At 44.9% G+C, this 16777-nt stretch overlaps 1 protein-coding gene across 1 annotated transcript in view; it reads left to right on the top strand.

The window, feature by feature from the left end:
• The window catches only part of LOC119434968 (very long-chain specific acyl-CoA dehydrogenase, mitochondrial-like), a 33968-nt gene that overhangs the window by 2349 nt on the left and 14842 nt on the right, over positions 1-16777 (top strand). The window contains exon 2 of the mRNA XM_037701962.2: positions 8406-8475. Within this exon, the coding sequence (XP_037557890.2) occupies positions 8406-8475 (70 nt within the window). The remainder of the gene's footprint in view (positions 1-8405; positions 8476-16777) is intronic.

The following is a 16777-nucleotide window of genomic DNA, read 5'->3' on the forward strand; positions in this document are numbered from 1 at the left end:
CGCCGTTGTTTCTATGAATTGCCTAAATATTTTATTTGAATGATAAGATGATGCCAGAACACTATAGTCATACATATTTTTAATGCGAATTATGTTGAAGGTTTGAAAAGCGCTCAGACAAGATTCACAATATTCAAGGTTGGCGGTCTGTTTTATAACTTTTTTTTGCAATATTACAACTTTTTGTATGTTCGTTTTAGTTGTTGTTAGCCAGACCAAACTACAATAATTAATTCGAGAAGCAAACAATGTATAATGTATTTTAATTTTAATGTTCAAAGGAAGCGCACGACGTGACATCGCACCACTGACAGACGCAAGATTTTTACAAAGGTTTAATATGTGTGAACCCCGTGAAAGATTTGAAGATAATGTAATGCCGAGAATAGTGTGTTCCTCAACTATTTCAATGTCATCATTACCACATCTAATGACGTGTTCCAGCCTAATAGCCTTGTTTCTGGCTCGAAAAAACATAACTTTTGTTTTTGAAGGATTAATTTTAAGCGAGTTTGAGGAAGACCAACGAACAATTTTGTCAAGTATATCGTTACAGTCAACAGCCAGTTTGGTCGCATCAGGACCAGAAAGAAGCACGGTGCAATCATCCGCATATATAATGAATTTTACTGTCAAATCAATGTTAACTATGCTATTTATGTAAACATTAAACAGAAGCGGTCCCAATACGCTTCCTTGCGGTACGCCTGTCGTTATTGTTTGTAAAGATGATTTGTGCGTGCCGATACATACATACTGGCTTGTAAGACAAGATCTAATTAAAGATAAAGGTTTACCACGTATTCCACAGATTGATAACTTATGTGCTAAAATTTTATGGTCAAGTGAATCAAATGCCTTGCTGAAATCTATGAATAAGGCTAGAGTTATTAGTTTCTTTTGAATGTTTATTAGTACATGTTCTTTCAATTCTAATAATGCTGATTCGGTTGACCGTCCCTTACGAAAACCATGTTGTGATTCTGACAGAAGCTGTATCCTCTGAAAAAAGTTATTGAGCCGATAATGCAGGATTTTTTCAAAGGCTTTAGCAAAGATAGGTATGATAGATATAGGTCGGTAATTTTTAGGCACATTTTTTTCTCTGCCTTTATATACAACAGACACTCTTGATCGTTCCATTGCATCTGGGAATTCACCTAGTTCTATCGACAAGTTATATATGTATGCAAGTACGGGCACTATGTATGCAAGTATTGTTTTGATTGGTCTAATTTGGAGGTTTTATATGTCTAGTGCTCTTGTATTCTTTAAAGACATGAAAGTCCTATAAACTTCGACTTCACCTGTGGGATGAAGGAACATACTTTCAGTGCAGATATTGGCCAAGTCATCGCCGAGTAGGGGATTTGTAGCAGGAGTGTTATTGCCAATGAAGTGTTTATTAAAAAATTCTGCGAGAGCGTCACCAGTATACGCTCTGTTTTCGTGCGTTATTTCTTCCGAAGAGGCATTTTTTCTTTCATGGCCTAAAACTTTATTTACTGCATTCCATGTTACCAAATGTTACCAAAAATATTTTCGTAATAGGTTGCCTTAGCTCGCCGTAGTTTATTTCTAACTTCTTTGAACTTCTTCAGTGCAGTAGGACATCTTGTCTTTAAGGAAGCGTGGAAAAGCTTGTTTTTGCGATTTATTTCTCTTGTGTGCAGGCGTTACCCACAGTTTTCTTATTTTTCTGGATGGTCTGAAAGTTTTAAAAGGAAAATGCATCATGTAAATGTTCGTAAATGTCTCCAGAAATTCTAAATATGCGTCATTAACATTTCTTTTTTCATATACGCAGGACCAATCTTGCGAAGAGATATTAGATTTGAAAGCCTCCAAGGCATCAGCGGAGATACACTGAACAGTAACTGCGTCGCACTGACATTTTCCAGTTTTCCCAGGAGCATCATAACGCATAAAAATTGGACAATGGTCGCCAATTTCCCATGCTAATGTACCAGCATCACGAATTACAGTTTCGCAGTTTGTAATTAGCAAGTCTAGCGCAGACGAAGTGGACACCGTTACTCGAGTAGGTGTTTTGATTATATTAACAAAGCCTGATAAAAGTAGCCTCGTAGTAAAGTCACGTACAATAGGTGTGTCATCAAGAACAATTATGTTAAAATCACCTCCACAAATTAATGTAAAGTTATTTGAGCGAGCGTATTCTAACAATGCCTCAAAATAATTCATAAACAACATTAGGTTGCCGTTTGGAGGGCGATACACCACAGTAGCTAGCTCAGAGCTATTTTTTACACGTAAAAATTCGTAGTCATCGGTTATTGCCGAGTATTCTGGTAGGATTTCAAAGTATTTAGGAGATATCAGTGTAAAGAGCGACACCACCTCCATGCCGATTTGTGTGGTTTATAAAGAAATTTTTGTATCCTTCAATACACAAAGTAGCACATCCTTCGTTATACCATGTCTCTGTCATCATAACTATGTCGAACTTAAAAGAGAATTCACTTAATAAGTGTGTAATAGTGTCGTGTTTCCCTTGAGCAGATCGTACATTAAAATGCAGTACAGAGTTTTTAAGGACCTAGAGCAGAAGGTAATCATATTAGGCGAGACAAACTCTTGGTAATTTACAGCCATTACAGTCAGCCGTAAAAAAAAAAAAAAAAAAAAAAAAAACACGCACTGTTTAAATTCTCTTTTCAAGGTTGTCCTCGCAAACAATCTTTATGGCATGAGAAGTCTCAGACTGCCTGGCGAAGAATTTTCCATTGAAGGTCCAAACCGACTTCCAGTGTTTGTCATGTTTCCGCTTCACAGCCATGCCAAGCAACTTCTTTAGAGCCAGGCAGAAGTGTTCGTTTACGTATATCGATGCTGTGTTATCTAGACCAACATCAGAATTAGTAATCCGAGCCTTCCTTGCCTTCTTTAGTATCGCTTCACGTTTTGCACGTGACTTGAGTTGAACAATTATGTTCGTTTCCTGAGCGTTACGAGTCGGGACACGATGACAGCACTCAATATCAGTTTCCCTTATTGGCACACCAACAGTGTTGCCTATTTTGGAAACTATGTCCCTGACGTTCTCCCTGTCTTCTTTCAACACGCCCTTTATTTCTAGGTTAGAGTTCCTGGAATACTGCTCCACTTGTACAACACGCCTCTCAAGTTCTTTATTTCGAGTTTCCACGAATGTGCACCTTTCCTTCAGACCTTTATTCTCTTTCTGTAACGCAGCATTTTTAGAAATTTCGGCCTCAATTTTTTTTTTCAAGTCTTCTATAGACTCATGTGCAAAATCAAGACTTTTTGTGATGCTTTGATGCTCATTTTTCAAATCGCGGATTTCTGCTCTCTTTCAATGCCTTCTTGTAATGTCTTAATTTCTTGCCAGAATTCATCTTTGAGCCGAAGCATTTCTGCCTTCATCTCCTTTTCGAGCTTTGCCAATTCCTTAGCCATGTCACTAGGCACACACAAAAAATGGTGTCAAATTTTCGACACCAGTTTACAAGCAGAAACAACTTTACACTTTGGCAGCAGCAACGGCAAACAAAAGCAGAAAAAGAAATATCGTACAGACGCTCTGGCACTAATCTGCAGCAAAAAGCCAGAGACGCACTAAGTTGCTGCTTGCAGTAAGCCGCCGCTGCCGCCAAGTGAAGATTCCACCGGTGAACAGCTCCTTTTGTAGCTTGAGGTGCGTGACGTCAGGGCTGCAGATAGTCGCTTGCTGTTGATGGCACACCACTTGCAGCAGAAGGGACAGATCAACGCTCGTACAGGCACGCAGCCGGATCGGGGGGTGGGTGCGCAGTGCAGACAGCCACGAAAGCAATCTGCAGCAAAAAGCCAGAGACGCACTAAGTTGCTGCTTGCAGTAAGCCGCCGCTGCCGCCAAGTGAAGATTCTACCGGTGAACAGCTCCTTTTGTAGCTTGAGGTGCGTGACGTCAGGGCTGCAGATAGTCGCTTGCTGTTGATGGCACACCACTTGCAGCAGAAGGGACAGATCAACGCTCGTACAGGCACGTGTACGCAGCCGGATCGGGGGGTGGGTGCGCAGTGCAGACAGCCACGAAAGCAATCTGCAGCAAAAAGCCAGAGACGCACTAAGTTGCTGCTTGCAGTAAGCCGCCGCTGCCGCCAAGTGAAGATTCTACCGGTGAACAGCTCCTTTTGTAGCTTGAGGTGCGTGACGTCAGGGCTGCAGATAGTCGCTTGCTGTTGATGGCACACCACTTGCAGCAGAAGGGACAGATCAACGCTCGTACAGGCACGCAGCCGGATCGGGTGGTGGGTGCGCAGTGCAGACAGCCACGAAAGCAATCTGCAGCAAAAAGCCAGAGACGCACTAAGTTGCTGCTTGCAGTTAGCCGCCGCTGCCGCCAAGTGAAGATTCCACCGGTGAACAGCTCCTTTTGTAGCTTGAGGTGCGTGACGTCAGGGCTGCAGATAGTCGCTTGCTGTTGATGGCACACCACTTGCAGCAGAAGGGACAGATCAACGCTCGTACAGGCACGCAGCCGGATCGGGGGGTGGGTGCGCAGTGCAGACAGCCACGAAAGCAATCTGCAGCAAAAAGCCAGAGACGCACTAAGTTGCTGCTTGCAGTAAGCCGCCGCTGCCGCCAAGTGAAGATTCTACCGGTGAACAGCTCCTTTTGTAGCTTGAGGTGCGTGACGTCAGGGCTGCAGATAGTCGCTTGCTGTTGATGGCACACCACTTGCAGCAGAAGGGACAGATCAACGCTCGTACAGGCACGTGTACGCAGCCGGATCGGGTGGTGGGTGCGCAGTGCAGACAGCCACGAAAGCAATCTGCAGCAAAAAGCCAGAGACGCACTAAGTTGCTGCTTGCAGTAAGCCGCCGCTGCCGCCAAGTGAAGATTCTACCGGTGAACAGCTCCTTTTGTAGCTTGAGGTGCGTGACGTCAGGGCTGCAGATAGTCGCTTGCTGTTGATGGCACACCACTTGCAGCAGAAGGGACAGATCAACGCTCGTACAGGCACGCAGCCGGATCGGGTGGTGGGTGCGCAGTGCAGACAGCCACGAAAGCAATCTGCAGCAAAAAGCCAGAGACGCACTAAGTTGCTGCTTGCAGTTAAGCCGCCGCTGCCGCCAAGTGAAGATTCCTACCGGTGAACAGCTCCTTTTGTAGCTTGAGGTGCGTGACGTCAGGGCTGCAGATAGTCGCTTGCTGTTGATGGCACACCACTTGCAGCAGAAGGGACAGATCAACGCTCGTACAGGCACGCAGCCGGATCGGGTGGTGGGTGCGCAGTGCAGACAGCCACGAAAGCAATCTGCAGCAAAAAGCCAGAGACGCACTAAGTTGCTGCTTGCAGTTAGCCGCCGCTGCCGCCAAGTGAAGATTCCACCGGTGAACAGCTCCTTTTGTAGCTTGAGGTGCGTGACGTCAGGGCTGCAGATAGTCGCTTGCTGTTGATGGCACGCCACTTGCAGCAGAAGGGACAGATCAACGCTCGTACAGGCACGCAGCCGGATCGGGGGGTGGGTGCGCAGTGCAGACAGCCACGAAAGCAATCTGCAGCAAAAAGCCAGAGACGCACTAAGTTGCTGCTTGCAGTAAGCCGCCGCTGCCGCCAAGTAGCTGGACTACCGCCAAGTAGTAGCTACTAGTAGCACTAGTAGCTACTAGTAGCAACTAGTAGCTACCGCCAAGTAGCTGGTAGATGGACCCCAATTATGCAGTTTCAGTGAGACAAAATTGGTTGGGGTTGGAAGGCCATGTTTATTCAAGTTTTCTTTATGAACGTTCAGATGCTGCAGTTGGTGGTGGCATTGCGTTGCGTTCTGTCGCCGTGGCTAAGGGCAGCTTAGGGCATCTCTTGAGGGCACCTCAAGGGCTCCTCACAAAGTGCACCTCAAGGCATCTCTTGAGATGGCCAGTAAGCTAGGGTGCTCAGAAGAGCAACTTGGGGAGCTTGTTCTGTTTGATGGAAGTTCTGGGCAGTGCAGTGCAGATTGAGAACATGGTATTGAGTGTGCAGCAAGGCAAGTGAGGGTGAAAGAGAGTGAACTGTAGGCATAGGTTTCATGGTGTTGAAGCCAGGATTCTGTCCCAGTCCTTATTAGCCCATAAAATCACCATGCATTAAACAATTGTGAGCATCCTAGTTGTATGCTTGACTAGACCGTTAGGTTTAGGGGTGGTACTGCATAGAATGCTGGAAGCTTGCTGTACCAGCTCTGAGTCCCTTTGACATCTGTTGTCAACTGCCACCCACAGTGACTAATTGTGATGCGAGGCTGTCCGTGTATGATGAAATCTAGTAATGAAAGTGAGGGGCTTTGTAAAGCCTGCATCGGCGTATGGTGCAGCTGGCCATGTACCACTTGGTTGTATAGTGCATTCATGGCCATTAAAAACACTCTTGAACACTGTAGAGTGGCCGTGCAGAGCTTTGATAGCCAGAAATTGAACCATCATGCATAGCATGCAAGGCTAAGGCATGGAGACTAATAGGAAGCATGGACTCGCAGTGTAACAGTTATTCTTGTAGACATGAAAGGAAAAACTCTCATTTACCCAACTGTAACATGAAGCCACAGAGAAAACCCATTTCTCAGAATGAAAGCTTCACAGTTGAAGAAAAATTCATCCTGGTCCGGCGAGGGAATAGGGACCAGTGTTGCCGTATTTTTTTTTGGCAGCTGTTGCTAAACTGAGGCCAAGAAGTCAGTAAATGTGTGCTAAATTTTGCTTTAATGTCGCTAAAATTGTCTCTAAACCTGTTAAATGAATTTTCAATAAAGTAGGAATTTTGGAACACTGTAGTAAATGGTAACATGGCATAATCTACCAAAGCCTTTCTCATTAGTCAAGCATCGGTGCAGGTGAGGAATAAACGGTAAGTTTACCGGCGGGGTGTATAGGGCTTTTATTATACTTATATATCTACCTAACAATGAATGAAGAAAGCAGAAATTTTGCATGTGCCTTCAGGTTGTAGCATATTAAATTTTGGACACTTTGACCACATTATTCCAACTAATTTTGTAGTTATTGTTAAAACGGCTATGACAATTGCGTAATCTTTATGTAGGTCAAATACTATGCTTCTGCCCCCTTGATCCATCTGAAAGCTTTGTGAACTATAGATTTGTCCAAAACTCGTGAGATAAGGAAGCAGTGCTTTCAGATTCGTGTGAATGAGCCCAGCCGCTCCGACATGTAGGCCTTTCTACTGTCGATCTGTCATGATTATGCTTCGGCTTCATTCTAAATCTCATCATACACATTATTGGGATTTGTCTTTGTAAATTAAGTTTACTGCTACGGTTGCGAACATTCTCCAGTCGAACATATTTATAGCGACAACTGCAAACTGGCATTGTTAAAACCCTTAAAGGTCGGTTTTGTAGAAAAAAAATGTTTTGAAAGCATGCATTTTGTGAAGAAAATGTGAAGCCTGTTAGGATCACCTTGCTGTCAAGCACAAGCACTGTCAAGCACTCGAGTCAAGCACAAGCACCAGCGATGTGGAGGCTTCCTCATGATCACAGAAACCATGCTTCGTACAGACAATTTGGGCCGGTTACCAGTAGTTTTTTTTAATTATAAAGTGCACTGTAAAAAGTAATCTCGAAGCAAATTTATAACTTTGACTAAAATGTCGCTGGGTCACTAAATAGAAAAATTTGGCGCTTAAGAGACAAGAAAGTTTCTAAGTCTAGTGACAAAAGTCACTAAAATGGCAACACTGATCAGTGCCAGTGCCTTGCCGGCACGGTTGTTCTACTATCTGAGCTAACTAAGAGGCTGGCAAAATTCAGAGTGAGGCTGAATTGACCAACAACTTGAAGAGCACAAACACAGAATAAGGCAAATCAGGAGAGATTTCGGTTGGGCTAATTTGTACATGATGCATAAGAACAAAAACAGCGCCAGTAATGGGACAAGAGAGATAGTTTTTCTCATCTCATATTTTGTGTGGTTTTTGTTCTTAAGGCAAATCCGTTTTGTGGAAGTTCGGAAGGTGGAGGAAGGTTCATGAAAGGGCAAAATTGTCGTTCACCCGACTGTAGAACAAAGGAAACCCATATGGGTTTTCTTTGAATTATGCCAGTGTTGTTACGAGAGCTTGCGTTCATGAAGCAAATTCTGTTTATGTCCTTTTTTGGGGCACCTGGCACCATGCGTGTTTCTTTATACTAAGTGAGTGTTTGCTGCACTTTGTTGCCTTACTTCATGTAATGGTCGGATACCTTGCTGTCACTGTCAGTGCTTTGCCCTTTGGGAGAAATTGTACTTTTTTTTTTCTTTCGTCAGAGGCCAATTTTTGCTACATAACTGGGCATGACGAAGTATTGAACAGTCCAGTGGTCACACTGCATGTTGTGTCATACAGAAACTGTCGCTCGTTACCTTCTTCTTAATTTGCCCACTTTCTATGCCTGCAGGCGCTGGGCGAGCAACGACAGTGTCCACACATCGACAAGTGGCCAGCGGCAGCGCACCTTCAAGAAAGTGGTCAGTCCACCTTGCAGACACTGTTCAGAGGCGTAGTCGCTTCTAGGCTTGTGTTTTATCTATCGCATGCTTCCGCTGAGTAGGCAGCTAGATTGTCATACAGGAGAGTGTAGGAATTTAGAAGAACAAAAATGCAGTGGGGCAGTGAAGCAGGCCAACAAATAATATTTGGAGAAGCTGACAGGAAAAGGCAAGAAAATGTGACGAGATTAGTCCAGCACAAAGTAGAACATGCCATTAAAGGTGGACGTAAATTACGCAAAGGTAAAAAAGGCATGAGTTGTGAGCTGGTTCCTAACAGATATCCTGCAAATTACTGCAAACAAGACAAGATGGTATTTAAAGCATGGTCTTCCATCTTACCCACATGTCATTGGTGTTATCCTAGAATCACACAACACCATACCAGGGGTGGGACTCCTGCGCCAATTGTGTCAGTTTGATACAAATGCAAATTCCTGCGCTAAACTGTGCCAAACCCAAAGGCCGAAATTGCCCCACGCTGCACCAGAATGGCTTCGGCATGTGTGCTCCAGCTGTGAACAACGAGCGGATTCATTCTCCAAAAAAGAGTGCTCACATACCACACATTGCGTGGCGGCGCCTCCCGCTTAAGTTTCTTGTAATTTTCGTGCTTATAACACTGGACATTTTGGCGCTTCCAGTAAGTGGCCGGTGTGTGCGTGGCCACTCGCGGCTGTTGTCGCTGCTGTCAGAACAGTCGGGGTGGCTGTATTTTGAATGTACTAGAATACGGTTGAGGAGGTCGAGCAGCACGGTGCTCCCTAGCTGAGGCACAAAATAACAAAAACTAGACTGAGGGCACTGCGAGCGAACTAGATATTAGGGAGGAGCGTGCTGCCATTGGTTTAGTGGGTGGGCAATTTCTGTCCCCAGGGCTAGTATAACTTAAAACTATTCCATTCTGTTTTGATGCCCACACAAGCGAGGCCTGAGCCATTTTGACCTATCACGGAGCGCTAATGGCGAATTCCGAATAAAAAATCACATTTTTGCCCGAAAACCAAAGCATCGACTGCGATAGCAAATTACTAGACAACTATACAAAGTAAGTATAGTAGTGTTATCGGTCGTATAAACTTGTAAACATTCGCTTACCAAGTTAACAAGCATGCACTAAGCGGCGAAAACACGGTGCACACAAAGCTATCAGCAGTCTGTTCCCCTTGTAGATCGCTTTCAAGATAGGGCCCTTGTGGCTGCGCCATACCCAGCAGCCGCCGGAGTAGAATGCCCTCCCTCCGAGCTCCCCTCTCCCCGGTGCCTTGTACGTCAGCTCACCTTCACACACTTTCACTCGTACATACAGCATACGGCGCATGTTATCGCCCCTGGATTTTATACGGAACATCACGGCAACGCCAGCAGCAGAAATGCACCTGGTGTGTCCATATAATTGCTTTCGCAATAAAAGCAAATTGGAATAGTTTGAAATTATACCAGCCCAGGGTTGATTGCAGCTCTCTGGGTCTGCGGTGAGATATGGGGACCCAGAAATTGTTACAGCGTCGATTGCAGAGCCTAATTTGAGATTTAACGCTATCTGGAGCGTCTGCGCGGGAATAGTTTGATCATAATGCCACCGATGTTTTCGGCTTTACAGGAAAGCATGCGCCTGTGCCACCACTCGACCCACTCTTCCATATTCTGTTACACTATAGCTAGAAAGCGTGCTTGTATTAGGTGCTTCGTGTTGGTTTATTTTGCGTTTAGTCGAGGTTTCGGTGTGCACTGCAATATACCATTATTCCACCAAAATTCAGATTGGCCTGCTACAAACTGCTCCACAATGCAATTTTACTTGCTCCAATATTGCTCCAAAGTGACTTTGAGCAGCCCCACCCCTGCATAGTGCTTTTTATCTAAAAAGTTGTTCTTGATGCCAAACCTGATAACGCAAGTTGCTTTATCATCAGCTCTACTTACAGATTACGTTACACTTAAGTTATAACCGACCACTGTAGCTTAGCGGCTATGGTCTTGCATTGCTAAGCACGAAGTCACGGGATAAAATCCCGGCCGCGGCGGCCGCATTTCGATGGGGGCAAAATGCAAAAAGCCCATGTCTCGTGCATTGGGGCCATGTTAAAGATCCCCTGGTGGTCAAAATTAATCTGGAGTCCCTCATTATGCATGCCTCATGATCAAATAATGGTTTTGGCACGTAAAATTCTGAATTTATTTTAAATTTAGTTAAGTTATCATAAGTTGGTTAGTGTAGAAAATGCATCAGAGCTTCAGGCTAGAAGATGATGTAAATGAAAAAGGGGTGATGTCACAGATTCTCATTTTTTGTCAATATTTTGTCAACAGAAGTTAAACATTGATAATTACATTGCTTGCAAAAGTAAAAGTTCTAGCTAAAATTTGTTGCTGACAGCAACACAGTCCATCTGGGAAGAGACTTTCAATGTTCACTATTTTGTGTGATTGTCAGTGCAGTAAGGGATTCTAAATGAGGTTGAATGATGGATGGCTGGACAACATAACTTACTCAACATCTTTAGACTGTATCTCATTGCCTGATTTCTCAAATACACAGATACACACTTATCTTCACTCTGAGAAAACACACTTATTTTTAATAAACCATATACAACAACGAGGGTGAAATGTTGCATTTACAAACCTTGCTATTGTTTGATGAAGACTAACATTAAAACATGTTTTGACAAGATGTTCAGAACTCTTATCAGAAAGTCTGTGCATACCTTCCAATTCAGCAAATAATTTCTAAGCTACAGGTTTCCTAGATATTTGAATAAAATGTTTTAAACATGGCCTACAGACAATTTTCATCTGACTTAGTGTGTTAGACAATATGTTGCATGTCAAGGCTTTCAACAGAGGGTTTTAGTTGCACCGTACTGCTGCACCCTCAACGTTATGCAACATGTTTTTGATGCTCCTAATTCTTTGATTTAGCTAATGAAAAGTATGAAAAAATTGCGCATGAAAAAAAAAATGTTGATTAGTGTTTAGAGGTTGAGAAGTTCAGTGTTGTGCAGGCATATTTTAATACCGTAATATGAGAGGGAAAATATTCATCCACCTGGCAGTAGCACAAGGCTACTGAGGAAACTCGTCTCAGAAGGAAAGCTACGCAGTTCAAGATGAAGACATTCCCTTAAGATCCCTTAAGACATTCGCAGATGAATGCCAGCACGAGCAAATCCCACATCAAAGAGAGCGAAGCTGCTCCTTCCATAAAAGTCCCGAGGGTCTGTTTTGCACAAACACCTTGTGCAGTGCTTTTGCTATATCCAAGCCTTTTCAAGTGCTTCAGTGTATCCGACCTTAGTAATTCTATAGTCTCCATTATATCTGACACATGTTGGTGCAGGCTGTGCCAGCTGTGCTGAAGCTGGTTGCGTTTTCCAATGACTTAGTGGAGCTGTGTTGATGGCTAGTGATAGCACATTAACGGCATCTAGCTGTGCTTTAGTACAGACACTCTTCTGGTCATGGGGCCATTTTGGGGCTCCGATGTAGGCTGCCTTGCTGGCTGCTGTTCAATTTGCATTTGATAGTGATGACGCAGGCCGCTGTTGCTTTCACCGCTGCTGCACGAAAACCTTTGTGTAACTCCCCTTAACACCTGCAGTGTAAAATTTGTTCTGGTCCGGGGATTAAACATGGGACCAACTCCTTCTCACGCTTAATGGTCGTTGAAGTCTACTGGCCATTGGCACATGTTGGTCACAGCTTCACGGTTGCCAGATATTGTCTACAAAACACTGTCAAACGGATTTTCAAATTTAGCCCAAAAGTAGCCAAACTAAAAATGTTGCGAGGCAACAAAGAAAACTGCGAAGCTTCTAAAAAGTGACAGTTGGGTAGGAGTAGCGACTGGGCACGCAAGAACAAACAGAACAGCCAGGCCCAGTGAGTTGCGCCACCACGTACCCGAGCACACGAGGGTTGGACCCTCCCGCGTCTAACCGTGCGCGGCTTAGCCGTGTCCGGGGAAAAGGGGATCCTGGGGGTTGAGCCAACGCTGAGTGTTTGGACCTTTAAGGCCCCTCAGCAGAGGCAACACACCCCTTTGGCCTCGGCTTCACGTAGACGGCACCCCCGGACTGACCCACCCGGGGGAAATCGGTAGTTGCCTTTTCCTGTCTCTCTCCCTCCAACCTTTGTCTTTCTCTCTCACTTTCCATCTCTCCTGTTTTCTACTCTCTTCTATATTACTTCCAATCTTCTTGGCAGCGAGGGTTAACCTTGTGTGGGTAGCCAACCTTGGATATTCCATATTTGGTTATAGTGGTGGCGTACAGTTGGCGTTTGCAGGACCTGTCTTTTACAGATTCTGGAGCATCCCCTTGTTGGGCTCCATGGTGGGTGGCTGGCGCCACCGCCGAAACAAATTCCGCATATATGGATAGTTCCTTTCCCGCACTTCCTGATCGCCGCCAGAAACGGGGGCGCACCGAAGCATTCCAATTTTTTGGCCAAAAAACAGAAATGTTTCCGCGCTCTCACGTTATTCATAGTGGGAAGCCAGACAAGAGTGTAAGAGTTGCATCACCCTTTCTCGTTGCGAAATGTTTGACTGAGACCATAGGACCAGGCTACAAGGCTACAAAGTTGGCAAGTGGAGATCTCCTGCTGGAACTCCGCGACAAAAAACAACATGACAAGTTACATACCCTAGTGTCTTTTGGCGAAATACCAATAACAGTGACCCCGCACCGCACGATGAACACCACTCGTGGTGTCGTCTCAGATGACGATCTCATGGACCTAACCGAAGCTGAACTTCCAGAAGGCTGGAAAGATGAAAATGTGATCAATGTAAAACGAATTAAGATGAGGCGAGATAGCAAAGAGATCCAAACGAAACACATTATTCTCACATTCGGTACAAGTGTTCTGCCCGAGACCATAGAGACAGAATACATCAAGATCAAAGTCAGGCCCTACATTCTGAATCCTCTACGTTGCTTCAAGTATCAAAGATTTGGCCACAGTCGCAGAACTGTCGTGGCCGCCTCACCTGTGCGAAATGTGCCCACGAACATGTATCCGAATCCTGCGAAAACAAACTGCAATGTGTCAACTGCGGCGGCGAGCATGCCGCCTACTCGCGGTCCTGCCTGTCGTGGAAAAAAGAAAAAGAAATTGTCACAATCAAAGTCAAAGAAAATATATCGTTCAAAGAGGCACGAAGGCCATACCTGCCAAAGAACACCTTTGCCGAAGTGGCGCGTCAGGGGGCAGTGTCGCAACGGCTTCCGGCGGCTGTCCGGCCCACACACAGTGAGCCGGCAGTGACGCCATCCGCCCCCTCGGCGGCTGCAGCTAGCGCTGCTCCGCCAACTCACAAGAAGGGGCCATCGACCTCCGCGCTGGTGGCCTCCAGAGCCTCGTCCCTCGAGGCGAGACCTTCTCGTCAAACCAACCGCTCGCAAGAGCGCGTGTCCAGCGCCTCGCAAGAGGCTATGGACACAACAACCAGCCAGACGGCGCCACTTGCGCCTAAGGAGCCGCGAGAATCTCGCGATCGCTCCAAAAAAGAGAAAGCCCGCATCACAGGGCCCGACAAGGGCTGTGTAAGTTAAGTTAGTCTCTTAAACGCACAGCACAAAAAACACTTTCAACATGAATACACAAATAATACATTGGAACGTCAGAGGACCCCACCCCTACACAACCTCGATGACGTTAAAGAAATCCTACACAAGTTTAATCCTAAGGTGCTGTGTGTTCAAGAGACACACCTTAAATCTACACAATGCAACTTTCTCCGGCAATACGCCATTTTCAGGAAAGACCGAGACGACGCTCTTGCGTCGTCCGGTGGTGTAGCAATAGTTGTAGACAAGTCCGTAGCTTGTCAACATGTACCCCTTCAGATGGCCCTTGAGGCAGTGTCAATTCGGGCAATTCTTTTCAATAAATTGGTCACAGTATGTTCTATATACATACCCCCAAGTTATATTCTCGGAAAAACTGAATTTCATAACCTCATTGACCAGCTTCCCGAACCTTACATTCTCGTGGGAGATTTTAATGCTCACAACACGTTGTGGGGAGACTCGCGATGCGACGCGAGAGGTCGACTCATCGAAAACTTCCTTCTGACCTCTGGTTCCTGCCTTTTTAATAAGAATAAGCCGACCTACTATAACGCCCAACATGATTCGTACTCATCAATAGATCTAGCAATTGGATCCGCTTCTCTTATGCCTGACCTTGAATGGAATGTCATTAACAATCCTTTTGGAAGTGACCACTTCCCTGTAATTTTAAACTTAATAACGCAGCACGATAACCCTCCCAATATTCCTCGATGGAAATTATCATCGGTTGACTGGGAGCATTTTAAAGATTTAACTTATTTATCACGAGATTTTATAAACAATTTTAGTATCGACGATGCTGTTGCATATTTTACTGCTTTTATTATCAATGCTGCTGAAAAGTGTATCCCACAAACGAATGGTTGCTCACTTAAAAGACGTGTCTCCTGGTGGAACGAAGACTGCAGAGAGGCGCGAAATAGACAGAATAAGGCATGGAGCATATTGCGTAGATCGCCAAGTACAGAAAATCTAATTAAATTCAAACGCATTAAATCACAGGGAAGACGGACACGACGTCAGGCAAAGAGAGGAAGCTGGGTGAGGTTTCTATCGTGTATAAATTCATACACACAGGAGGCAAAAGTGTGGAACGGCTTAAGAAAGCTAAAGGGTCACCAAATTCATCCGTTGCCTCTGGTGAATGACCAAGGGAATACCTTGCAGGACCAGGCAGACTGTCTTGGGGAGCACTTTGAGCGTGTTTCAAGCTCAATCCACTATTCGCAACCCTTTCTCAAATATAAACAGAGAGAAGAATGCAAGCCATTCGTACGCAAATGTCGACAGAGGGAACCGCATAACCTTCCTTTCACTATTGCCGAGTTGAGAGCTGCCTTGATCGCATGTAAGAGTTCTGCACCGGGACCCGACAGAGTCATGTATGACATGATTAACAACGTACACCCTGATACACAACTGACACTACTCGCACTTTTCAACACTACATATTTGGGCTGCCGGATACCTTCCGTTCGCATGGAAAGAAGCGACTGTGGTCCCTGTATTGAAGCAAGGTAAAGATCCTTCCTCGGCGGCTAGTTACCGTCCCATAGCTCTCACAAGTTGCGTATGTAAGCTATTTGAAAAAATGGTTAATCGACGACTCATACATTTCCTTGAACTCAACAAAATGCTTGATCCCTATCAGTGTGGCTTTAGAGAAGGGCGATCCACAACTGATCACCTTGTGCGCATTGAAGGAAATATCCTGGACGCATTTGTGCATAAACAGTTTTTATTATCGGTATTCCTCGATATGGAGAAGGCGTACGACACAACATGGCGTTACGGAATCCTGAGAGACCTGTTGCGAATGGGCATCCATGGCAATATGCTAAGCCTAATAGAAAGCTATTTGACTAATCGTACCTTCCGTGTCAGAATCGGCAATGTATTGTCACGTCCATTTATACAGGAAACTGCTGTACCCCAAGGAGGGGTGCTTAGCTGCACACTGTTTATCGTGAAGATGAACACACTTCGTGCTTCATTACCACCAGCGATTATTTATTCCGTCTACGTAGACGACATACAAATAGGTTTCAAATCCTGCAACCTCACAGTGTGTGAGAGACAAGTACAACAGGGCCTAAACAAAGTATCCAAGTGGGCAGATGAAAACGGTTTCAAAGTGAACCCCCACAAAAGTTCTTGTGATCTGTTCACCAGGAAGAAAGGGCTTGTTGCAGATCCCACTATCGAAATGTATGGACAACAAATACCTGTGAACAAACAGCACAAGTTCCTAGGCATCATACTTGATTCTAAACTTACTTTCATTCCGCATATAAAATATCTGAAGGAGAAATGTCTAAAAACAATGAACTTACTGAAAATCTTATCTCACACATCCTGGGGTAGCGACAGGAAATGTCTAATGAATCTTTACAAGAGTCTCATTTCATCACGATTGGATTATGGTAGCGTGGTATATCACTCTGCCGCCCCTAGTGCGCTGAAGATGCTGGACCCCGTCCACCATCTAGGTATCCGCCTGGCCACTGGCGCTTTCAGAACAAGCCCCATTGAAAGTTTATACGTCGAATCAAATGAGTGGTCACTCCATCTGCAGAGAACATACACCAGCCTCACATATTTCCTTAAAGTCCACTCTAATCATCAGCATCCGTGTTTTAATACCGTTAACGATATGACGTGCGCTACACTTTTTCGTAATCGTCCCTCTGTAAGACAAC

This window comes from Dermacentor silvarum, unplaced genomic scaffold (genome assembly GCF_013339745.2).
Source record: "Dermacentor silvarum isolate Dsil-2018 unplaced genomic scaffold, BIME_Dsil_1.4 Seq351, whole genome shotgun sequence".
Taxonomy (NCBI): domain Eukaryota; kingdom Metazoa; phylum Arthropoda; class Arachnida; order Ixodida; family Ixodidae; genus Dermacentor; species Dermacentor silvarum.